This window comes from Zalophus californianus, chromosome 11 (genome assembly GCF_009762305.2).
Source record: "Zalophus californianus isolate mZalCal1 chromosome 11, mZalCal1.pri.v2, whole genome shotgun sequence".
In the NCBI taxonomy this organism is placed as follows: Eukaryota; Metazoa; Chordata; class Mammalia; order Carnivora; family Otariidae; genus Zalophus; species Zalophus californianus.
In genome coordinates, this window is record NC_045605.1 from 29,951,069 (window position 1) to 29,976,912 (window position 25,844).

At 42.5% G+C, this 25,844-nt stretch overlaps 1 protein-coding gene across 2 annotated transcripts in view; it reads left to right on the forward strand.

Annotated features, from left to right (window-relative positions):
• Window positions 1–25,844, forward strand: part of LOC113914557 (beta-galactosidase-1-like protein 2) — a 55,065-nt gene that overhangs the window by 5,048 nt on the left and 24,173 nt on the right. For both annotated transcript variants that reach the window (XM_027579892.2, XM_027579893.2), the window contains exons 2-6: window positions 8,349–8,546; window positions 9,976–10,044; window positions 10,596–10,691; window positions 12,392–12,500; window positions 23,942–24,034. In XM_027579892.2, the coding sequence (XP_027435693.1) occupies window positions 8,349–8,546; window positions 9,976–10,044; window positions 10,596–10,691; window positions 12,392–12,500; window positions 23,942–24,034 (565 nt within the window). The remainder of the gene's footprint in view (window positions 1–8,348; window positions 8,547–9,975; window positions 10,045–10,595; window positions 10,692–12,391; window positions 12,501–23,941; window positions 24,035–25,844) is intronic.

Genomic DNA, 25,844 nt, shown 5'->3' on the forward strand with positions numbered 1-25,844 from the left:
TCCATCTCTTATATATCTATGTACATAAGCCTCATGTGGTGGATTTTAAAAAATACTGAACATATTTATGTTTCCCCTGTTTCACAAATCATTTTATTCTGATTCCACAAGCATCTCTAAGAGCAGAGTCTTTTTTGTTATGTTAATCACCATACATTACATCATTAGTTGTTGATGTAGTGTTCCATGATTCATTTTTTTGCGTATAACACCCAGTGCTTCATGCAGAACGTGCCCTCCTTAATACTCATCACCAGGTTAACCCATTCCCCCACCCCCTTCCTCTCTAGAACCCTCAGTTTGTTTTTCAGAGTCCATAGTCTAAGAATAGAGTCTTTTGGGTTATCTAACAGAATTTTCACCCCTTTCTAGGTTGGGATATAACCCTTTTTTATTTGTGATGCCACAATGGAAATTTTCCCCCAAATGAAAAATTTCTGTCATATAACATCAGGTTACTTTTTATTATTAATATGTTGTTGATTACTATTGTTAATATGTAGTTGAGCAGTTTTGTTGCTTCACCAATGGGTCTCAAGGTTTTGGTCTAATAAGTGTTCATTAAACTTCCTACAGTATTTGGTAGATGTTGCCCTCTGAACCAGCAGCATGTCCCTGGATCATGTAGACAGCCACTTGGCCTGACTTGCTGGAGCCTGGGTGCTAGGCCATTTCCTGGCTTACCAAGAAGCCTTTTCAGAGGGAAGGACAGAGGTACTAAGTTGCAGTAGTGCCATTGACCTGAAAAATGCTACAAAATGACCTCGCATCTCTGCAAAATGAGTATACTAGCTTTTGGAATGGAAGGTTCAAGCCCTTTGGAAATATTTAATGCTGTTCGAGCAAAGCAGGAGCCTAAAGCATTGGGCCCAGGCCAAGGATCACATTCAGGAAAGTTGGATCAGCTACAAGGACAGAGTTCCATTTTGCTGGGGCTGAAGTTCTTGGGGTTCCAGGATTGATCCAAGAGCCGTTATTCTGGATTAGAGGCATTAAGGGCACTGGCCTGGGACAAAGAGTGGGCAGCTCCTTCCTTAGGCCCTCAAGTTCTCCTGCTGAGGGAGGAGTGTACAGCCTAAAGACTGGTAAGGCCAAAATATCCTCAAGTGTGCAGTTGAAAGGAATGGAATGCCCAAGGCAATGGGACCTCATGGGAACCTGTAACCATATCAGAGTCTTGGAGTGATGACTAGAAATTTGTATTTTAGATCCAAGTGAGGAGATTTCTATGCATGATGGTGTCTTTTGGGCAGTTTAACGTAACTGCCATCTAAATAATTGTCTCTGGCATGACCACTTGAATGAACAAAGAGGTGAGTGTTTTCTTGGTCTTTAATGTGGTGCACTGGACTCAGATGCAGGTGAACCTCTGTTTAGGGTAGCCCTAGTAGGATCACAGTGCATCTGGAAATTGGATTTGTAAGTTATCTCTCAAGTATACATTATGTATAGTGACAAAATAACCAATCCGTAGGGTCAGCGAAGATTTATGCTCTGTGAATTGTAAGACTGTTTCTGCAAATTCCTACCTTTTTACTGAGCTTGTCCCCACCCTTGGCCAGCGTAAAATTGCATGAGCATTGCCTGGTCTCTGCTGGGGGCCAATATACCTCAGAAGTTGATGATGCTGTCTCTGCCCCATCTGGTTGGGTGGATACTACGTTGTCTGAATCTGGTCAGATTGTGTGGTATGACAGAAGGCTGAAGGAGATGGCTGTGACTCCAAGTGTAGCCTCAGTCCTGCTATGGCCTCCATTACTGATCAATATTTGCAGGATTTACAGGTGACACAGGGATGACTTCTGGAATGGCAAGAGCCATTTCAGACCTGCCTTGATCTTTAGCACATTCTGTTCAAGGAGATCATTCAAGTAGGTGACTGGATCTGGCTCTTCTCCCATCTCACCTGGAAGACCATCTCTGAGAGCTGAGAATCAATTCAGGGGCCCATTTCACATGAAAGAGGTTGTAAGCTTGTCACCAGCTCATCTGCCTTTTTTCCATATTCAAGCATACTAACCCAGCACTTTTGACCATGTTCAGTGACATCCGGCCTGTGTGGAGCCTGCACTGTGTCCTTTGTCATCATGATCCACGACAGTGATAAAGTATAAGAAGGATTCGTTCCTCTGCCCTCATCATCCTCCCAGTCACTGCCTGATGGCAACTCCTGACCATAGGGAACTAAGGCCCCAAGTCCTCTGCCTATGGTTTCTGCTGTAACCTGTTGTTGCGTCCATGGCTTGCACAACCTAATATCACCTGCCAAAAGGGATGGTAGTGACCAGAATACAGAGGTCTTGTTACATGGTGTGAGGCCCTGTCAGAAATCGTGATACATGTGCCTTCTTCCAGGAACCTCACTATGGACTGTGGACAGAGTATGGCTCTGAGCAGAGCAAATTTGAGGACGGGTCAGGTTGGTGAGCAAGGCCTGCTCTTCCGTTTATTCTCAGACTGAAAATTTACTTAGCCTACAGTGAAGCAAAGATACAAAGGCAACAAAATTTCCAGGAAAAAGTAATATATGCTCCAGCTAGAGAGAAGGCAGATGCCCGGGTCTCAACAAAAAATGTTTCAACAAGGGGCGCCTGGCTGGCTGGTGGAACATGTGACTCTTGACCTTGGGGTTTTGAGTTAGAGTCTCACACTGGGCAGACATTACTTAAAAAAAAAAAAAAAAAAAAAAAAAGCTTTCCACAAAGCTTTCCAATTAAAGCTTTCGACAATCTAAAGAAAAAAAAGTTTCAACATGACTTGCTTGCTCACTGGGAAAAGCAACAGAAACGAGGGTTTCCTAAGGATTTGGTTATCACAGCTCCTAATTTAGAAGGGAAGTCTCTGACCTGGTGTAACCACAAAGTTTCCACTTTCTTTATTTTGTTATTACTGAGTTAATTACTCAGGAAGCATGGGGTTATTATTAATTTATGATCACTAGTACTAATGATATTATCAGTATTAACAACTATTTGCATAGTGCTTTCTCGTTTATGAAGCTCTAATGTGTATTATCTCATTTTCTCACGGTGAATTCCTTGGAGAAACCCCACATTTATCATCCTCATTTTCTCAGTGAATTCATCCTTTTCATTAATATATTAAAAACTCAGTTAGTAACCAAACAGAAGATTTTCAGAAAGAAAACAGTTGAATTCTCCAGAATTTAGAATTTGATATGAGCTAGCTTTTGTTATTTGCAGTGTTAGCTTCATGCTTCTTAATAAGCACTGAGAGGAAATATTTTTTAAAAAATCTAGAAAATAAGAGCACATAAAGACAGTAGCAAATAGAAGCTCTATCCAGGAAGAGATTATATATAATATATCAAAGGACAAGATACAGATTAGTGCTTCTCAAACTTTACCTTGGGGTCTGGTTGACATGCAGACTCAGGCCTGAGTTTCTGCATTTGTAGCAAACTCCAGATGAAGACACCCTGCAGGTGCAGACCACACCTGGAGACATAAACCCAGAAGGAGGTTTCCTAATGACTAGGTACCTGCTAGGGGACAGATTAGGGAGAGTGTGTTACCAGCAGGGAGTATGTTGGAACAAGGAGTCACAGGGTGTGCTTCCAACCGTGTCTACACCTCTTCACTGAGCGGATGGGGAGAGGGAGGCTCTCACAGCATTTGGGAGACACCTTAAACAAAAGTTAAGGTCCGTGATGTGAGCTTGGTGAGTTGGAGATTGTTCTTTTGAAGTTCTGGCCAGTGAATAAGGAGTGCTGCCCAGTGGAGTGATTGCTAAATTGTATTTTCACTGTCTTTAAAAATAATGAGATTTTGTGTGTGCATGTGTGTATTTTCACCACTGGACTATCAGTATACCCCTGTGTTAAAGAAGAGACTCTGTCCATCAGTTCTTCCTCATTCTAGCCTGGGGCGAGCCTGGAGGGTGGGGCACCCGAGGGAATGCCTGGGGGTGTCAGGTGGGGAGAGTATGTAAAGTCTAGTGAGTCCATGAGGCAAGAAGGCAGAATGTGTTCTTTGGAGCAGATGTGGTGAAAACTAAGGGAGACCAAACTCTCCTGTGCCTGCAGTATGAGAGACTTCAGACACAGCCAGAATACCAGGAGCTTGTGGCCAAAGGAAAGAGTGGGGGTGGGGAGGTGGGGGGGTTAGTGAGAAGAGCCAGACCAAGGAGGTGGCTAGGAGGCCCCGACAGTGGTCATGGGGGGCCTGAAGCCTCCTTTGAGTATCCCAGCCCTCATCCTTTAAGGCAGGGTTGGCAAAGTTTCCTGTAAAGGGCCACATAGCAAATGTGTTCAGCTTTGCAGTGTCTATTCCAGCAACGTCACTGTGCCCCAAAGTAGCCACAGTCAGGACTGAAAGGAGTGGGCATGGCACAGTGTCAGTAAAACTATTTATGGACATTGAAATGTGAAATGTGAAGTTGATATAATTTTTTTGCCCCCAAATCTTGTTTTTTGGCTTCTTTCCAACCACTTAAAAGTGTGAAAGACATTTGTAGCTTGCTGGCTGCACAAAGACAGGAGGCAGGGTGGCTTTGTCTCACACCTGGGGTTTGCTGGGTTGGTTTGACAGGATCCTGGTGGATAGAACTTTCACTGCAAAATTTTAGAAATAGTAATAAGATGGCACAAAATCTTGCATATAAAATATGATTAGACAATAAATTAAATGGTTAAGAATGGAAAAATTGGGATTATTCCATAATAAGGACATAAAAAAACCCCACTGAGGTTGTTCTTTCTAATATGCAAAGCATGCAAAAATAAACTTATTTCAAACAGTGACAAAATTCTTTTATAGCACATTACAGAGTATTCTGTTTATATCTGACGTTCATAGCAGTTAGGACAGGCATGCACCCCATTTCACAGAGGAAGAAACTCATGCCCACAGAGCTAGTGTCCCTGACCCAAGGTGGCCGTGCTACAAGAGAAGGGCCAGGAGTCATGTCCAGATCCTCCCCTTACAGATACTCTTCTTGTTTTTGCTTTCCCATATAGGTGGTCCTTTGGAAGGACTGTATTATTTTTATTTTTTAAGTAGGTGCCATGCCCAGTGTGGAACCCAACACGGGGCTTGAACTCATGACCCTGAGATCTTGATCTCAGGGCCTAACCGACTGAGCCACTCAGGTGCCTCTAGAACTGTATTCTGAAATATGCTTTCTAAGTCACTTGGAACATGGAACTTTTCTCTTTAGAGAAAGAAAACAATAATTAGGTCCCCAGGCTATCCAAAAATGACCATTTCAACTGTAATATAATACAACTGCAGTCCGCAGAGCACTAGGGGTTCTGGGTCCTGGGGGCTATGAGAAGTAGGAAGGAGGGGTCAAATTAATTTTTTTTGTCCATGAGTGGCCATCGACAAAATTTCCAAGCAGTCAGTGATGTCTGTGGCACTTCTGTCTTGACCTCCTGCTCTCCCATCTCTGGCCATCAGGGTCCCTGATTTGCCCCCAAGCCCTCCTGTAACACCTTCCAGGAGCTCAGCCTCACCCGGATCTGTGGAGGAGCTTGTAAAAACTACCAATCCCTGGGGTCCACCTCCACCGTCATTAATTGGTCGGGGTGGGGCCTGCGCATTCCTCAGTTTTAAGCTTCCCAGGTGATTCAGATAGGGGGCCAGCTTTGAGAACCACCGTGGTGGCTAAACCCAAACCTCCCTTCTAGTCATGTAGCCGACTTCAGCCAAGTGCTGGGAAAGCTGCTGATGAAGCAATTTCACACCGGTTTGGTCTCACGCGTCCTGCATCCCATTTGGTTACTAAGCCTGTTAAACCGAACTGGTCAATATGTTTGTCCTCCCAGCTCTGATCACAACTGCCCGAGGCCAGACTGTTGTTTCTGGTCTCGAGGAATATTTCTCAGTCTCTCTGTGCTGAAGAATCATTTTCCTTTTCTTCTTTAAAAGTTTTTTTCCCTCAATGTTACTTTATCAAAGACATTGAAAACGCTTTACTAGAAAAAGGAAATGAAGAGATCCACAAAGTACATGCCCCAGTCTTTTATGATGAGCTTCAACAGACATAAAATGACTCTCATTGCTCTAAAACTATCTCCGTTTCTGTACCAGTCGCGGACTAGCAGGAGGTTGGCAGCGGTGCGTGCCCTCGCCAGGCCCACGCTGTGGAGGGGCCCCGGGCTGCGGTGCGTGCTCACACAGCCTCCTCACCTGTCTGCTTGCCATTCCCTGAGTAGATATGCTTTCACTTTTTAATGCTTTTGCCCCTAGTTCCCTCTGCTTTCTTATATTCGCTGCCTTCAAACCCGTGAATATGTCATCTTCTGGACGAAGCTTTCTCTGACTCCACCTGGATGATATAGATAATTTCTTCATTTGACAATTACGTGTGTGTGTGTGTGTGTGTGTTTCAGCTACCGTCCTCTGCTGTTGCTAGGCCACACTACCTAATTTGTGGAGCCCGGTGCATAATGAAAATGTGGGGCCTCTGTCTAAAAAACATTGAGAATTTCAGGATGGAGATAGTGTGTCTGAAATCATGTGTACAGTGTGTGCTCTGATACATTTATATATTGTAATGTGATTGCCACTGTAACAATAATTTATCACATGACATAATTATAGTACAATATGGTCTATATTCATTATACTGTGGATTAGATCTCTATGGCTTATTTAACTACTTGTTGCAAGGGAGCCTTCTGAGCTTGGGGCCCTGGGTGGACTGCATGGATCACATGCCCCAGAGGCCAGCCCTGGACTTATCTTTGCGCTTGCCTTACAGCGGCACACATGACACCGACTTGTAATTATCTGAGTGTGCATGGAGGTGGAGAAGACTGTATGTGTCAGAATGCCTTATAGGGACCGTGGAGTCTGTGGCCCGGAGGAACTTTGGTAGGATGGGAGCCAGCTTCCTGAGGAGCATGCACACCTGTAGTGGATTTTCACTAAATGCCATTAAAAATTTTTCCACCAATAGCAGGGCTCCGGCTGCTTTACAGTGTAGGGTATGCACGTTTATGTTCCAAGCTGAAGCTCTTGGCACTGTAGGTGGAGGAGAAGCTGGTTGTCGTGTAGGAAAAGGACGCAGCAGGAGGACAGGGCTGTGGCGGTGATGGAGAGAGAGTGGAAGGGATGGCTGATCCCATAAGCATACTAGGAGAGTCAGCAACGGGATATGCGACATGCATGTGCCCTCTGCCCCCATGACCTCCACTCCTGGTCCCCATGGAGGCCAAAGCTCTGTGAAGGAGCTGCCCCTTTGAAGGACAGAATTGTTGAATCCAGAATCAAGATTGAAGCTCTTAGCCTAATTTTGGCTCCTGCATCTCTGTTTCTTCTAAGAGACGACAGTCTCCCATCAGTGTGTATCGATATGGATTGAGTGGAGCAGTTTGGGCCTTAAGCAGAGCATGTCTCTCAGTGGCACAGTTTTAGCTAGTGTTACAAAATCAATGGAAAGACCGATAGGCAGCAGTTCAGGGAGCTTTTTGATGCAGAAGAGCCCTCTGGGGCAATACGCCCTCTAGTGTCAGGAACTGTAATGAAAAGTGGGTGCAGAAAAGGCACCAACGGAAATTTGCTTTCCCCTCAGACACTCACTCACGCTGTTTTCTGTCTCCAAACTCCTAAATTTCTTGGCTCCCCCAGAGTCTCTTGCTGGGTTTCTCTCATGGCCTTTGGAGCCTGGGGAGGGAAGAGAGGGAAGGAATTCTAGTCATGGGGATCAGTTTGAGGGGACTCCCCAAGACCTACTTTTTTAGGGACTAGCACTTTCCAACAGCCCTCCCAGGTGGGGCTCTCTGTTGTGCTGGATTATCTCTTGAACTTGATCTTTAGATAATAATTAATACTTGGAATGTTGGTCAATTAACAGATGCTGTTTCTAACCCAGATACCTCCTTCTAGGTATTTGCATCTCAGGCCGGGCAGCTATGACCATGAGGCGCCTCAGAGGTACTATTTGAAATAGCTGCTTCTTTGATGCTTAGTCAAATGGCCTGGACAAGCTGGCCATTTGTAGGAACCTGCGTGTCACACCTGCCCTGGGCACCCCGCACGCCCCTGAGAATACCCTTTCCATGCTGTGTGCCCCCACCTCGTCTCTCTCCTGTTAGCACACAGCTTTCATGTTGACCTTTGTGTTTGTCTTGTTCCTGACTATGGCCTCAGCTTGCTCTTCCCCTGCAGTGGGATGCAGATGAGTATACTGAAGAAAGGCTCCTTCTAAGGTTTGGCTGAATCGGAGGGTGGGGAACTTTTTCTGAAGGCCTCAGAAGCAGGAGCTCTTAGAAAGGCAGAGGGCCTGCAGAGGAGGAGAAAAAGCCTCTCTCCTAAGACTTCTGTACCCCTGCTTACTGCTGAGGATGAGCCAAGCTTCTCGGCTGCCTTTTCTCTTTGCAGGTTGGATTGGTATAATCTGCTCCCTGCATGGCTTAAACAACGGCAGTCAGGGCTGCAGGCCAACGGCCAATACTTCATGCTGGAGGACTCCACTTTCTGGATCTTCGGGGGCTCCATGCACTATTTCCGTGTGCCTAAGGAATACTGGAGGGACCGTTTGCTGAAGATGAAAGCCTGTGGCTTGAATACCCTCACCACGTGAGTGCTGGCCCACCCCACCACCAAGCATTGGCATCTGTCGCATCTGTGTCCTGGGCTTCTTCAAGGCACCCCAGACTGTAGGTCTTCATTGTGTCAGGATTGGGGGAGCCCTGCCAGATCCTGAACGTGAGCTGTCCCTGAAGAGAATCTTTAGGCTGAGCTTTGTGGGGAAAAATATAGGAGGAGCCCACCCCTCTGCATAGGTCTGCCGGGTTCGACAGCCTCCTTCCCTCACCTGCACAGAACTCCCTGTTAGTGCGAATGAGAAGACAGGATGGATGTATAAGCTTTAGAGGAACAGAAAGAGCAATGGCATACAAAGGAATACAGTGAAGGAGGTGAGTGTAGGTGTAGGAGGTGATTAAATTATCCAATTTTTCTTTTTTTTAAACAAGCACTCCAGCCCCCAATTTATTCAGCAAATGAATGTGATCTTTTTCAAAATAGCTTCCTTGGGAAAGCTGTTTTCAGGCAAAAATATATGATTACAGATCAAGGATGTGGATTTTCTTGAGTGGTTCATGAGCTAGCTTTGAAGACAATTTCTAAAATGAATTACAGGAATGTTCTGGGCCATCACAGCATAGATGAAACAAATGTATATGGTTTTCCAGAAGGAGTACTTAAAAGGATCCATTTATTTGCATATGTAAATTCTGGTCCTGGGGATACATTCACACATCACAGGACTTCTGAAGCTTGTGGGAATATTGCAGGCTAAGCATTTTACCTTATAAAAGCTAGGTAATCTGTATTTTCTTCAACAGGGAACTCCTGAGTCTGAATTGGAAGCAAGCAAACCTCCTCCCCCTTTACCTGTGCACATTCTTTACAGTTGGAGAGGGCTCCACTGGAAGCCAGGGGTGGGTGGGAGTCCAGGAGAGGAGCGGCTGTGTTACCTCTACCTCTTGAGTTGGGCCCCTTAAAGAACTTATTTCCTTTCCTTATCTTCTAAAGAGAAGATATAAGGAAAGAATTCTTTGGAATTTTGATTCCTTCAGTAAAAATAGGACTGACCACTGAGGTTTCCTCTTATCTTACTTTTAACTTTTTCTTTTAAGAAGTTACTTTTTTTTTTCCTCTGATGAAGAAAAAGTGGGAGAGATGGGGAGGGAGGGAGGGAGGAAGTGGGGGGAGTGCATGCTCAAGCTCACCTGTGGTCACATCTCATGCTTCACCCAAAGCTTACTGGCCTTCTCTTCCTTCTCCTAAGGAGATGAGGTATTAGCCTCCCAGGGACTGGCCCTGGATTCTCTAAGGTCCCTAGGTCTCTTCACTTAGTTCTTGGTTCCAATCCTGACACCATTAAGACCTGTACCTAAGAAATACATCTTCAACCATCATAGTGGGTTTTGGGGTAAAGAAGGTAATCTAGAAGACAAAGTGGAATAAATGAAAAGCTCATTCCTGTAATTATCTATTACAGCTATGTTCCATGGAACCTCCATGAGCCAGAAAGAGGCAAATTTGACTTCTCTGGGAACCTGGACCTGGAGTAAGTGCTCTTGCTGCTTCTATGGCCTGGCCTGGGGTGGGGAGGCAGAGAGGTGGCCCCCTGGGGTTGATCAGGAACCATGGGACCATCTCAGTTCTGCTTTGAGAACCAGAGAGAGGCGGGTCAGGAGCCTTGTTCTCAGGACCCACATGCTCTCCATGAACCTGTTACTCCTGGGGGTCTGGGTCTGCCTCCTCTGAGCCCAGACCTCTTCACTGCAGCCCAGAGATGCCTAATCCCCAGTGTCTGCCCTGCTTTGCAGTGTGGGCCAGCCGCCTGTGCTGGGACCGGGGTTGCCCCTCTATGGTCGCAAGGCTGTTGGGGTCAGGTTCACTGTTAGGACCCCCCTGTACCCTGTTTGATGCCCTTCCTCCTTATGCCCCAGTGGGGCTGTGCAGAAGGTCCTGGGCTGGGAGCAGGTGAGAACCCAGCTCCCAGGGCCTGTGAAGGGAGGGAGGAGAGGAGCTGGGCAGCTCCACCACCTTGTGATGCTGGGCTTGTCCCCATCCTCCCCTCTGTGTCTTGAGAGCTGCTGACACTGACCTCCCTAGGGCCTTTGTGCTGATGGCTGCGGAGATCGGGTTGTGGGTGATTCTGCGTCCAGGCCCCTACATCTGCAGTGAGATTGACCTTGGGGGCTTGCCCAGGTGAGTGGGGCTGTGAGGGGCTTCAGCTGTGGCTTGAGCTGGACCTCTGTGCTTCTGCAAAACAGTAATCACAATTAGAGGTTTAATTTTGCTGCTAAAGTATATTCTTCATTCTGTACTGAAATTCCTTTTCAAAATAAGTGATGCCCAAAGGAGGCCATTTTAAATGATGTCACTTTATTTGATAAAGTATAAGAGAAACAAGTTATCGTTTTTGTTTTGTTTTATCTTCAAATCTCAGGCTTTAATGAATTATGGAGTAGAAATCTGGACGGTAATCACCTGGTACCACATTCATTCCTTGTCCTCATCATTACTGCCATTAATTTTCAACAAAAAGACTTTCTTTTAATAGGCATAATCTTTCCCATCTTCAGGGTGTTCCAGACGGTTAGATCCACTTTCTTCCTACCCGATGCCGCCCCAAGGGGGAAGAAGGCTGGTCCTGTTTGCCTTGTGGTCTTCTTCGGGAATGGCCTCTCCCCACAGCACAGCCACCAGGCCGGGCCTTGTTTTCTCTCCCGTCTCCAGAGCGACCCATCCCTTCCCTAAGGATCCCAAGCAGGCTCTATCTCCATCTCCTTCACTCTCTAGGATCACTTCTCTGTCTCTGTGCCCTTGACAAGGCTGTGCACACAGCCAGTGTGCCCTCCCCCTGCACCTAGGGATTAGAAATCTGTGTGTCAGCGATGTCCTCTGGCTCAGCCGGAGCTGCCAGGGGAAGGACAGGATTTAAGTGTTGGCTTAGAAGCAGCTGGAGCTCCAGCACTCAGCCCTCCTCCTGGGCGGCACTGTCCATTCAGGTCCTGGCACGTGGGCACACCCCAGGGAGGCCCAAACAAGCAGGGACCCAGTGTTGATGAGAAGCTAGACCCTTTTAGGTGAGATGGAGGGTGGAGGTATCTAGAGGAAGCTGCTCTCTCCTTAAACATTTTTACCTAACATAAATTGATAATTTTCTGACTCTGTTCAGGACTTGCAAATTAGGACAAGAAGCATCAGAGCCTTTATAAGAAAATATAAGTGTTTTCTCAGAATTTCAAGTGAGAAGGAAAAGTTCCTGACTCCAGCTCTGGAAGGAATGATCTGTGTACACCTGGGGAATATGATCACAATGGACAGGTTGTGGGAAGCATTCACCTTCTTGCTCATCAGCAACTCCCCTGAGCTGAGCTCTGAAGAGCTGAGGAGGCTGATGCTAATGAGCCCCCTGGGTCAGCCTAGAGAGAAGTGGGCAGAAGTGGGATTAGCCTCTCATGGCCTCTCTGTCGGGCCTGGTTTTCTGGGTGACACTGGAAGGTTGCATCTGGCCCCAGTGATTCCTTAACTGCTTTGGCTTCACCCCTTTGTAAGGAGATGTTAGAATAAATGCTTGAACACTGGGCTTCAGTTCAGTGAAAAGCTTTTCTCGCTCTGACTGGCAGCCAGACCTATAGCCACAAAGCTGGAAATAAAATCCCTAGCAATGCTGGTTGTCTTTTCGTAGGGAAGCAGTGCAGAGTGCAGGGCTGGAGCTGTAGCAGAGTTTGCCCCTGATCTGTTTGCACAATCTCCTGCTCCTGGCTGAGTGGAGGGAGTGGGGTGGGAATGGTCCCACTCTCCCCAAGACTCTGAAGCTGCTTCTTTTCTCCCCACCATCATCCTGCCCAGAACAAACCCACAAACAGTGCAACTAATTCCCACCCCCCCTTTTATTCAAGCTGGTTACTCCAAGACTCTGGCATGAGGCTGAGAACAACTTACAAGGGCTTCACCGAAGCAGTGGACCTTTATTTTGATCACCTGATGTCCAGGGTGGTGCCACTCCAGGTAAAAGCGAGGAGCCTCCTCTTTGATCTTCAACTGTCTTCCTACTGGGAGTAAATAGTCCTGGGGGACCTCTCAGACCAGGGGCTCACAGTTCCTTTCAACACAGGAATGCATTCTTCCCCACTGCCTGAGATCTATAATTGGAGGGGTTTGTAATAGTTGTCTTTTAAAAGATGTATTTCGGTGTTGTCTTGGGGGGTATAGTGCTGAAGGGACAGACAGGCACAAGGACATACGTTCATCCAAACGGTGTCAGAGCTGCCACGTGTGATGTGTTGGTAACTGAAAAACCCACAAACTGGTGTCCCAATAGCATACTAACCGGCTCAGTCCTACATGGAGAGGAGCGTAAATGGATGGGCCCTTACCTGTAAGACAGCAGGACTTTTTGTAGTTATAAAATTACAGCTGATGACTTTTCAAGGTACATCTTTTTGCTACCTACCAAAAAGGGGTTGTGTGTATGGTATACATTTTATCCAAAACATAGGTGATAAAAATGAATTTTGGGGAGAAAGTATGTTATCATTGCATGTAATATTTGGAAGCAATAAGAAGGCAGGAATGGGAATAATTAATCCAAGAGCTTATATAAAAATTAGAAGAGTTATGCTGAGAAATTAGTACATTTATAAAAAAATTAGTAAGTACATCTATAAAATTGCTCTTGAGTCAATGGTTTGGAATGTTCACAGCACACATAGATCAAAGGAATTACTTGACCATTTGTAGGGTAGGCAAATAAAACACAGGGTATTCAGTTAAATTTGAATTTCAGATAAACAAAGAATATGTTTTTTAGTATAAATATGTCCTAAATATTGCATGGGACATATCTGTGTTAAAACTATTCATAACTTATATAAAAATTTATTCATTGTAAATTCAAGTTTATTTTTTTCAGATTTTTTTATTATTATGTTCTGTTAATCACCATACATTACATCATTAGTTTTTGATGTAGTGTTCCATGATTCATTGTTTGCGTAAAACACCCAGTGCTTCATGCAGTACATGCCCTCTTTAATACCCATCACCAGGCTAACCCATTCCCCCACCCCTCCCTTCTAGAACCCTCAGTTTGTTTCTCAGAGTCCATAGTCTCTCATGGTTCGTATCCCCCTCTGATTCCCCCTCCTTCATTTTTCCCTACTATGTTCTTTTTTTTTAACATATAATGTATTATTTGTTTCAGAGGTACAGGTCTGTGATTCAACAGTCTTACACAATTCACAGCACTCACCATAGCACATACACTCCCCAATGTCTATCACCCAGCCACCCCATCCCTCCCACCACCCACTACAACAACAACCCTCAGTTTGTTTCCTGAGATTAAGAATTCCTCATATCAGTGAGGTCATCTGATACATGTCTTTCTCTGATTGACTTATTTCACTCAGCATAATAACCTCCAGTTCCATCCACGTCGTTGCAAATGGCAAGATTTCATTCCTTTTGATGACTGCATAATATTCCATTGTGTATATATACCACATCTTCTTTATCCATTCATCTGTCGATGGACATCCTGGCTCTTTCCATAGTTGGGCTATTGTGGACATTGCTGCTATAAACATCGGGGTGCACATACCCCTTCGGATCCCTACATTTGTATCTTTGTGGTAAATACCCAGTAGTGCAATTGCTGGATCGTGTTGAGCTCTATTTTCAACTTTCTGAGGAACCTCCATACTGTTTTCCAGAGTGGCTGCACCAGCTTGCATTCCCACCAACAGTGTAGGAGGGTTCCCCTTTCTCTGCATCCCTGCCAACATCTGTCGTTCCCTGACTTGTTCATTTTAGCTATTCTGACTGGTGTGAGGTGGTATCTCATTGAGGTTTTGATTTGGATTTCCCTGATGCCGAGCGATGTTGAGCACTTTTTCATGTGTCTGTTGGCCATTTGGAGGTCTTCTTTGGAAAAATGTCTGTTCCTGGCTTCTGCCCATTTCTTGATTGGATCATTTGTTCTTTGGGTGTTGAGTTTAAGAAGTTCTTTATACATTTTGAATACTAGCCCTTTATCTGATATATCATCTGCAAATATCTTCTCCCATTCTGTCGGTTGTCTTTTGGTTTTCTTGACTGTTTCTTTTGCTATGCAAAAGCTTTTTATCTTGATGAATTCCCAATAGTTCATTTTTGCCCTTGCTTCCCTTGCCTTTGGCGATATTTCTAGGAAGAAGTTGCTGCGGCTGAGGTCGAAGAGGTTGCTGCCTGTGTTCTCCTTTAGGATTTTGATGGACTCCTATCTCACATTGAGGTCTTTCACCCATTTTGAGTCCTTTTTTGTGTGTGGTGTAAGGAAATGATCCAGGTTCATTCTTCTGCATGTGGCTGTCCAATTTTCCCAACACCATTTGTTGAAGAGACTGTCTTTTTTCCATTGGACATTCTTTCCTACTTTGTCAAAGATTAGTTGACTATAGAGTTGAGGGTCCATTTCTGGGCTTTCTATTCTATTCCGTTGATCTATGAGTCTGTTTTTGTGCCAGTACCATACTGTCTTGATGATGACAGCTTTGTAATAGAGCTGGAAGTCCGGAATTGTGATGCCGCCAGCTTTGCTTTTCTTTTTCAACATTCCTCTGGCTATTCAGGGTCTTTTCTGGTTCCATACAAATTTTAGGATTATTTGTTCCATTTCCTTGAAAAAAGTGGATGGTATTTTGATGGAGATTGCATTGAATGTGTAGATTGCTCTAGGTAGCATTGACATCTTCACAGTATATGTTCTTCCAATCCATGAGCATGGAACATTCTTCCATTTCTTTGTGTCTTCCTCAATTTCTTTCATGAGTATTTTATAGTTTTCTGAGTACAGATCCTTTGTCTCTTTGGTTCGATTTATTCCTAGGTATCTTATGGTTTTGGGTGCAATTGTAAATGGGATCGACTCCCTAATTTCTCTTTCTTCTGTCTTGCTGTTGGTGTATAGGAATGCCACTGATTTCTGTGCATTGATTTTATATCCTGCCACTTTACTGAATTCTTGTATGAGTTCTAGCAGTTTTGGGGTGGAGTCTTTTGGGGTTTCCACATAAAGTATCATATCTTCTGCAAAGAGTGAGAGTTTGACTTCTTCCTTGCCAATTTGGATGCCTTTTATTTCTTTTTGCTGTCTGATTGCTGTGGCTAAGACTTCTAGTACTATGTTGAATAGCCATGGTGATAGTGGACATCCCTGCCGTGTTCCTGACCTTAGGGGAAAGCTCTCAGTTTTTCCCCATTGAGAATGATGTTCGCTGTAGGTTTTTCGTAGATGGCTTTTATGATATTGAGGTATGTACCCTCTATCCCTATACTCTGAAGAGTTTTGATCAAGAAAGGATGCTGTACTTTGTCAAATGCTTTTTCTGCATCTATTGAGAGGATCATATGGTTCTTGTTCTTTCTTTTATTAATGTATTGTATCACATTGATTGATTTGCAGATGTTGAACCAGCCTTGCAGCCCAGGGATAAATCCCACTTGCTCGTGGTGAAGAATCCTTTTAATGTACTGTTGGATCCTATTGGTTAGTATTTTGGTGAGAATTTTTGCATCCATGTTCATCAAGGATATTGGTCTGTAATTCTCCTTTTTGATGGGGTCTTTGTCTGGTTTGGGGATCAAGGTAATGGTGGCTTCATAAAACAAGTTCGGAAGTTTTCCTTCCATTTGTATTTTTTGGAACGGTTTCAGAAGGATAGGTATTAATTCTTCTTTAAATGTTTAGTAGAATTCCCCTGGGAAGCCATCTGGCTCTGGGCTTTTGTTTGTTGGGGGATTTTGGATGACTGCTTCAATTTCCTTAGTGGTTATACGTCTGTTCAGGTTTTCTATTTCTTCCTGGTTCAGTTTTGGTAGTTGATGCCTCTCTAGGAATGCATCCATTTCTTCCAGATTATCGAATTTGCTGGCATAGAGTTACTCATAATATGGTCTTATAATTGTTTGTATTTCTTTGGTGTTGGTTGTGATCTCTCCTCTTTCATTTGTGATTTTATTTATTTGGGTTATTTCTCTTTTCTTTTTGATAATCTGGCCAGCGGTTTATCAATCTTGTTAATTCTTTCAGAGAAGCAGCTCCTAGTTTCATTGATCTGTTCTACTGCTCTTTTGGTTTCTATTTCATTGATTTCTGCTCTGATCTTTATTATTTCTCTTCTCTTGCTGGGTTTAGGTTTTATTTGCTGTTCTTTCTCCAGCTCCTTTAGAGGTAGGGTTAAGTTGTGTATTTGAGACCTTTCTTGTTTCTTGAGAAAGGCTTGTATTGCTATCTACTTTCCTCTTAGGATGGCCTAGGCTGCATCCCAAAGATTTTGAACCATTGTGTTTTCATTTTCATTTGTTCCCATGAATTTTTTTAATTCTTCTTTAATTTCCTGGTTGACCCATTCATTCTTTAGTAGGATGCTCTTTAGCCTCCATGTATTTGAGTTCTTTCCGACTTTCCTCTTGTGATTGAGTTCTAGTTTCAAAGCATTGTGGTCTGAAAATATGCAGGGAATGATCCCAATCTTGTGGTACCAGTTGAGACATGATTTGTGACCTAGGATGTGATCAATTCTGGAGAATATTCCATGGGCAGTAGAGAAGAATGTGTATTCTGTTGCTTTGGGATGGAATGTTCTGAGTATATCTGTGAAGTCCATTTGGTCCAGTGTGTCATTTTAGGTCTTTTGTTCCTTGTGGATGTTTTGCTTAGATGATCTGTCCATTTCAGTCGGGGGTGTTAAAGTCCCCCACTATTATTGTATTGCTGTCGATGTGTTTCTTTGCTTTTGTTATTAATTGCCTTATATAATTGGCTGCTCCCATGTTAGGGGCATAGATATTTACAATTGTTAGATCTTCTTGTTGGATAGACCCTTTAAGCAGGATATAGTGTCCTTCCTCATCTCTTATTACAGTCTTTGATTTAAAATCTAATTTGTCTGATATAAGGATTGCCACCCCAGCTTTCTTTTGGTGTCCATTAGCATGGTTAATGGTTTTCCACCCCCTCACTTTCAATCTGGGGGTGTCTTTGGGTCTAAAATGAGTCTCTTGCAGACAGCATATCGATGGGTCTTGTTTTTTTATCCAGTCTGATAGCCTGTGTCTTTTGATTGGGGCATTTAGCCCATTTACATGCAGGGTAACTCTTGAAAGGTATGAATTTAGTGCCATTGTATTGCCTGTAAGGTGACTGTGACTGTATATTGTCTGTGTTCCTTTCTGGTCTATGTTACTTTTAGGCTCTCTCTTTGCTTAGAGGACTCCGTTCAATATTTCTTGTAGGGCTGGTTTTGTGTTTGCAAATTCCTTTAGTTTTTGTTTATCCTGGAAGCTTTTTATCTCTCCTATTTTCAATGACAGCCTAGCTGGATATAGTATTCTTGGCTGCATATTTTTCTCATTCAGTGCTCTGAGTATATCATGCCAGTCCCTTCTGGCCTGCCAGGTCTCTTTGGATAGGTCTGTTGCCAATATAATGTTTCTACCATTGTAGGTTACAGACCTCTTGTCCTGAGGTGCTTTCCGGATTTTCTCTTTGTCTCGGAGACTCGTAAGTTTTACTATTAGTTGTCAGGGTGTTGGCCTATTTTTATTGATTTTGAGGGGGGTTCTCTGTGCCTCCTGGATTTTGATGCCTGTTTCCTTCCCCAAATTAGGGTAGTTCTCTGCTGTAATTTGCTCCAATATACCTTCTGCCCCTCTATCTCTTTCTTCTTCTTCTGGGATCCCAATTATTCTAATATTATTTTGTCTAATGGCATCACTTATCTCTCAAATTCTGCCCTCGTGATCCAGTAGTTGTTTATCTCTCTTTTTCTCACATTCTTTATTTTCCATCATTTGGTCTTCTATATTACTAATTCTCTCTTCTACCTAATTTATCCTATTAGTTAGAGCCTCCATTTTTTATTGCACCTCATTAATAGCCTTTTTGATTTTGACTTGGTTAGATATTAGTTCTTTTATTTCTCCAGAAAGGGTTTCTCTAATATCTTCCATGCTTTTTTCAAGCCCAGCTAGTATCTTTAAAATCATCATTCTGAACTCTAGTTCCAACATATTGCTAATGTCCGTATTGATTAGGTCCCTGGCAGTCAGTACTACCTCTTGTTCTTTTTGTTGAGGTGATTTTTTCTGTCTTGTCATTTTGTCCAGAGGAGAATAGATGAATGAGAGAACAAAATGCTAACAGGGTAACAACATCCCCAGAAAGTATAGACTAAACAAATCAGAAGAGAGTTCCCAGAAAGTGGTCACTTTCCTGTTCAGAGAATTGCTTCTATTCTTTTCTTCGATCTCTTGAGTTCGTAGGTGTTCAGAATGGTTTGATCCTTATCTAGGTGAATTCCTGGGACCAGATGAAATTTAGGTCTCCTACTCCTCCGCCATCTTGCTCTTCCACCTCATAAATTCAAGTTTAACCGGCTATCTTGTATTTTTATTTCTTAAGCCTAGAAGCCCTAATCATGAAAGAAGTAAGAAGCCAGAAAATTATTAGCCTGGATTTTTGTAAGGAAGCTGGGATTACTGAGATAATTCAGCAGGTTGTAGTAGATTGGGTTCTGGAGGTAGAGGCAGGGTTGTAGGGAAGTTCATGCCAGGAATATGGCTCAGGAGCATTGTTAAATATTTAAAAAAAAATCTGGGTATAACATAATTATTTTGTTTTTTGTTGTGGCAAAATATACATAAAATTTACTAGTCTTACCATTTTCAATTGTAGAGTTCACTGGCCTTACATCTATTCACATCATTGTGTGAACATTGCCACCATCCATTTCCTGAACTTTTTCATCTTCCCAAACTGAAACTCTATATCTATTAAACATTAACTTCCTATCTCCCCTCTCCATAACCTCTGGCCACCACCATTCTACTTTCTGTTGCTATAAAATTGACCATTCTAGGTACTTCATATAAGTAGAATCATACAGTATTTGTCCTGTTATAACTGGCTTCTTTCACTTAGCATGTCTTCAAGGTTCATCCACATCGTAGCACGTGTAGCAGGTGTCAGCATTTCCTTCCTTTTTAAGACTGAATAATAATCCTTTGTATGTACCATATTTTGTTCATCTATTCATTCATCAATGGACACCTAGGTTGCTTCTGCCTGTTGTGAATAATGTTATTATGCTAGTTAATCTTACTAAAGGTTTGTCAATTTTGTTAATCTTTCCAAAGAACTAACTCTTGGTTTTGTTGCTTTTTCTCTATTTTTTTTATTATCTGTTTTTATCTCCGTTCTAATCTTTAATATATCCTTCCTTCTGCTACCTTTCAGTTTAGTTTGTTTCTTTTTTCTATTTCCCTAGGGTGACTAGTTAGGTGTTGACTTAAGACCTTTTTTCTTTTTTAATGTGTTTACAGGTATAAATTTCCCTTTTAGCACTGCTCTTGCTGCATCCCATAAGTTTATGTTGAATTTTTATTTTCAGTTGTCTCAAGATATTTCCTGATTTCCTTGCTATTTCTTCTTTGAATCATTAGTTGTTTTTAATAATGTGTTAATTTTCACATATTTCTGGAATTTGAAATGTGAATTTTTGTGTTCTTTCTGCTGTTGGTTTCTAGTTTCATTCTGTTGTGATTGGAAAAGGTACATTGTATGATTTCAGTCTTTAAAATTATTAAAATTTGTGTTGTGGCTTAACATATGATCTGTCCTGGAGAATATTCCATGTGTATAAATTTGAGAAAAATGTGTATTGTGTTATTGGATGAACTGTTCTATATATATTTGTTAGGTTCATTTGCTCTATAGTGTTTTTCAACTCTAAATCTAGATCTTTTCATTGGGGAGTTTAATCCATTTACATTTAAAGGAATTACTGATGGGGAAACATTTACTTTGGTCATTTTGTTATTTGTTTTCTCTATGTTTTATAGCTTTTTTCTCCCATATTTCCTCCATAACTATTTTCCTTTGTATTTAGTTACTTTTTATAGTGACAAGTTTTAATTCCCTTTTCATTTTTTTGTGTGTATATTCTATAAATATTTTCATTGTGGTTACCATGGAGATTACAAATACTGTCCTAAAGTTATGACATTCTATTTTATATTGGTGTCAACTAAACTTCAATCACACACAAAAACTACTCCTTTATAGCTTCACCTCCCTGTATGTTATTGATGTCACAAGTCAAATCTTTATATGTTGTGTCCTCGTTAATATAGATTAGTAATTATTTTCAGCATTTGTCTTTTGAGTCCTGTAAAAAAGAAGTAGATTTATAAATTAAAATTAGAACAATACTGGTTTTTATATTTTTTAAAAAGATTTTATTTATTTGACAGAGATATAGAGCCAGAGAGCACAAGTGGAGGGAATGGCCGAGGGAGAGGGAGAAGCAGGCTCCCCACTGAGCAGGGAGCCCAACGTGGGTCTTGATCCCAGGACCCTGGGATCACGACCTGAGCCAAAGGCAGACACTCAACCATCTGAGCCAGCCAGGCACCCCTACAATTTTCTTTTTTTTTAAAGTAATTCAAGAGGTAGTATTTAATGATTCATCACTTGCATATAACACCCAGTGCTCATTACATCAAGTGCCCTCCTTAATGCCCATCACCCAATTACCCCTTTCCCCCACCCACCTCCCCTCCAGCAACCCTGTTTGTTTTCCTAGAGTACAGCATCTCTTATGGTTTGCTTCCCTCTCAGTTTTCATCTTATTTTATTTTTACTTCCCTTTCCCTATGTTCATTTGTTTTGTTTCTTAAATTCCACATATCAGTGAGTCATATGGTATTTGTCTTTCTCTGACTGACTTATTTTGCTCAGCATAATACTAGTTATATCCACATTGTTGTGAATGGCAAGATTTCATTCTTTTTGACATTTACCTTTACTAGAGAACTTTGTATTTTCCTATGGCTTCAAGTCACTGTCTAGCATCTTTTCATTTTAACTTGAGGGACTCTATGTAGTATTTCTCATAAGTCAAGTCTAGTGGTATCAAACTCCCTCAACTTTTATTTGTCTGAGAATGTCTTAATTTCTCCCTCATTTTTTGAAGGACAGTTATCCTAGATGTAGAATTCTTGGTGGATAGTTTGTTTTTTTTCCTTCAGCACTTTGAATGTATCATCCTTCTGTCACTGCCCTGCAAATTCCTGGTGAGATAGCCACTGATGGTCTTATTGGGGATCATTCATACATATCAAGTTGCTTTTCTCTTGCTCCTGTCAAGAATCTCTTTTTGTCTTCAGCTCTGACAGTTTGATTGTAATGTGTCTTGGTTTGGGCTCTTGGTTAATGCTACTTGGAGTTCACTGAAGATTCTTGGATTTGTATATCCATGTCTCCTCAAATTTGAGAGGTTTCCAGCCATTAATTCTTCAAATAATCTCTCTGGCCCTTTGCTTTCTTCTTTTTGGGATTTCTGCAATGAGTGTATTTGTCTGCTTACTGATGTTGTGTATGTCCCTTAGGTTCTATTCACTTTTCCCCATTCTCTGTCTCTTTTTGCTCTACAGACTGAATAATTAAAATGACTTGTCTTCAAGTTATCCCATTCTTTCTTCTTTCTGTTTGAATCTACTGTTGAACTTCTATGGTGAATTTTTCTATTCAGATATTGTATTTTTCAGCTCCAGAAATCCTGTTTAGTTTTTTTATACTTTTTCTTTATTGATATTTTTCACTTTGCTGATATAGCCTCTTCCTGATTTCTTTGTCCATGTTTTCTTTAGCTCTTTGAGCATATATATATGGCAGTTTGTTTTAAAATCTTTGTCTAGTAAGTCCAGCATGTGTTCTTTAGAGACTGTTTCTAGAGATGTATTTTATCCTTTTGAATGAGCTGTGTTACCCTGTTTCTTTGCCTTGTGTTTGTTGTTGTTGTTGAAAATTGTATGTGCACCCCAATGTTTATAGTAGCAATGTCCACAATAGCCAAACTGTGGAAAGAGCCAAGATGTCTATTGACAGATGAATGGATAAAGAAGATGTGGTATATATACACAATGGAATATTATGCAGCCATCAAAAGGAATGAGATCTTGCCATTTGCAACAACGTGGATGGAACTGGAGGGTGTTGTGCTGAACGAAATAAGTCAATCAGAGAAAGACATGTATCATATGACCTCACTGATATGAGGAATTCTTAATCTCAGGAAACAAACTCAGGGTTGCTGGAGTGGTGGGGCGTGGGAGGGATGGGGCAGCTGGGTGATAGACACTGGGGAGGGTATGTGCTATGGTGAGTGCTGTGAATTGTGCAAGACTGTTGAATCACAGATCTGTACCTCTGAAGCAAATAATGCCATATATGTTAAGAAAAAAAAAAGATAGCAGGAGGGGAAGAATGAAGGGGAGTAAATCGGAGGGGGAGATAACCATGAGAGACGATGGACTCTGAAAAACAAACTGAGGGTTCTAGAGGGGAGGGGGTGGGGGGATGAGTTAGCCTGGTGATGGGTATTAAAGAGGGCACGTTGTGTGTGGAGCACTGGGTGTTATGCACAAACAATGAGTCATGGAACACTACATCAAAAACTAAGGATCTATGGTGATTAACATAACAATAAAAAATTTAAAGAAAAAAAAAGAAAATTGGGCATTTGAAACAACAGTCACCTCTCTCAGTGTTTGCAGACTGGTGGGGAACACCTTCATTATTTGGTGGGCTCCTAAGCATTAAAATCAGTATGGGGTGATGGCTTTAGATCTTCTCAGATGTTTTCTGGGCACGAATCTAGTCTGGCCTGTGTGTGCGCCACCTTTCTTTTCCTCCCAGCTTTCCCTGGCTGCTTTTACATGTCTTAATTTCCCAAAGAGTCTCACGCCAGCTTTATTTTGTGGCCTTAGATCTTCTATCATATTCCTCTGCCTATCATCCCTTGCACCCTGGCATACATGGGTCTGTAGACCCCCTGAAATTTTCATATGCTGTGCTCTTCATTGCCTTATGTAGCTTCCAACCTGAGGTCCAAGCTATGCCATTTCCTGTCTGAGCTCCAAGTCAGATAAGACTGAAACTAGTCTACTGGGCAGCCTACAGACAGCCCAGAATATTGCAAACAAGTTCCATTTTGCCTCTTCTGTCTTGAGGGAGGGAACTGGGAATTGGGTTGCTTTATTCTGACAATGCCATGCTATGCCGGGGAGGGGGGTAGGGCGAGAGTGAGCAAAGACACCATGAGATTTCTTATCATTTTAAACTATGTGTTTTCCTTGATTTGCTTAAACATTTAACTGGTTTCCAGAGCTTTTATAAAGTTATTTTTGTCAGTTTGTAATTGTTTATTTGATGTTTCCATAAGAGAGCAAGGACCTGGAGCTCCCTACCTACTCTCTGTCTTACTGACATCATTCTCAATTATATAACCAAATCTTTTCAGACTTTTGCTTTCAAATGGAATATTTTGCTGGTAATTGGTGATAAGTGTGGTGAAATTAGTACAGTGTCCACTATAAACTCAGCTTTTGTTTGTCTCTATCCCCAGTACAAGCACGGAGGCCCCATCATTGCTGTGCAGGTGGAGAATGAATATGGTTCCTATAACAGAGACCCTGCCTATATGCCTTACATCAAGAAAGTAAGAGTCAACTTGGTTTATTTCTTCATATTCCTTCCTCTGAAATGTAGTATGGGCTATGATGTGACATGTTGGCCTAATTCTTTTCTCATATTAATACCACATTTCCTAGCACCATTTATTAATTAGTGAATCCTTTCACCATACTTTTATTTCAGTGGGGTCACCACTTATTTACCCTTTATCGATTGAGTCTAATTGGGGGTTGCACTACACACATGTAATTGCAATGGCTGAGAATAAAGGGATGGGCTTCATTGAGTGTGATGATTAGTGAAGTCTCTCTGTAGAGTCTGCTTTCATTCTAGCATCTAAAGCAAGGGTTCCCAGCTTCATCTGAACATACACTTTAAAAATCCCTATGCCCAGGCCACATACCATACCAATCAAATAAGAATCGCTGGGGTGGTCCTCAGACATCTGATTTCAATATGTAAGTTAGTTTGAGAACCACTGATTGAATGTGTGGCAGATCAGCATATGGCAGGGCTAGATGACACTTAAAAAAACAGGCCTGTTTTTTTAGATCTGGTTTCTATCCTTTTGTAGCTAAGGCCTTGAGCAAATGCCTTTTAATTTTTCTAAACCTCCATTTTCTCTTCTTTAAAGTGGGACTAGTGAGAGAATTTGCCTCTCTGAATTGTGCATGTGTGTGAGATCACCTGGCTCAGGACTGTTCTAGGCATGTAGTAAGTAGTCAATAAATAAGACTTTGATAGATTATTGGCAGTGGTTTTAGGGTACTTAGAAGGACGGGCCATGGTGTGGGTTGAGGAAATGTTAAGTGGCCTCAGAGAGTCCACCTAATTAAAGCTGCTTTAGTTTTGGCCCTTGATGTCAGCATCTCTTTTGCTGTCATAGGCAGATTCATTTTCCATCTGGAAATCACTTAAGTTCCTGCACACAGGCAGACCAAGCTCAAGCACTCTAGCTTATAGGTTCTCATCTACTCTTGCCCCCTTCTTATCACCTGCAGAAAGCCCTGTGTAGGGAACAAGCCTGTATCTAGGAAGAGGCATTCCCAGGCATCCTGATAGTCAAGCCCAACTGCGGCCTGTTTAGACCATACCTCCAGCTCCATCTTTGCCTTTGAATTAGCTAGAAAGATTCCAGCCAGGGCTCCATGATAGGGGAGCTTCTCCCACTATAACTCCTTCCCTTGGACTGTCTCTCAAATGCTGGGGCTTCTCCAGCAGGTGTCTACTGAGTCCTGAGCTGTAGAGAAGGAGAGTTCTGCTAATAGGTGGGGAGGAGAGGGCAACCACTTCAAGGGGCTTCTCCAGCTCAGTCAACACTTCCTTGGTGTCTGGAGAAGGTATCCATATGTGAGACAGATGGACAAAGAGAAGCTGCAGCACCCACCCTCTGTCATCCTGATCTCTTGGGAGGATCCCCTCTTAAGCTGTCTTGCAGCTTCTCCTGGGTGTTGCGGACATAAGGACACCATCAGCACAGGATGACCTTGGGTAAATCACCTCACCTTTTGAGCCTTAGCTTCATCATGTGCTGAATGGAGACAGATTATAGACACAAGACCCGTAACTCTGCTTGGCAGATCACTGGTGCTCAGGCTATAGTAATTACCCCTAACAGTGTGCAGTCAATAAATTAATGCCTGTAAAAAGTCAAGTGTAATAGTACAGCTGTAAAAGAAGGTTACACCCTCCCAACCCCCGCGATCTTATATGCATAAGGTAGGAACTGAGGCAAAGCCTGTTACATATTGGCGAATGACTGGCTGGAGAGTTGCGAGGTGCTGGATCCAGGGCTTTTAATAAACATCTCACCTTGCTTAATGGATTGAACATCT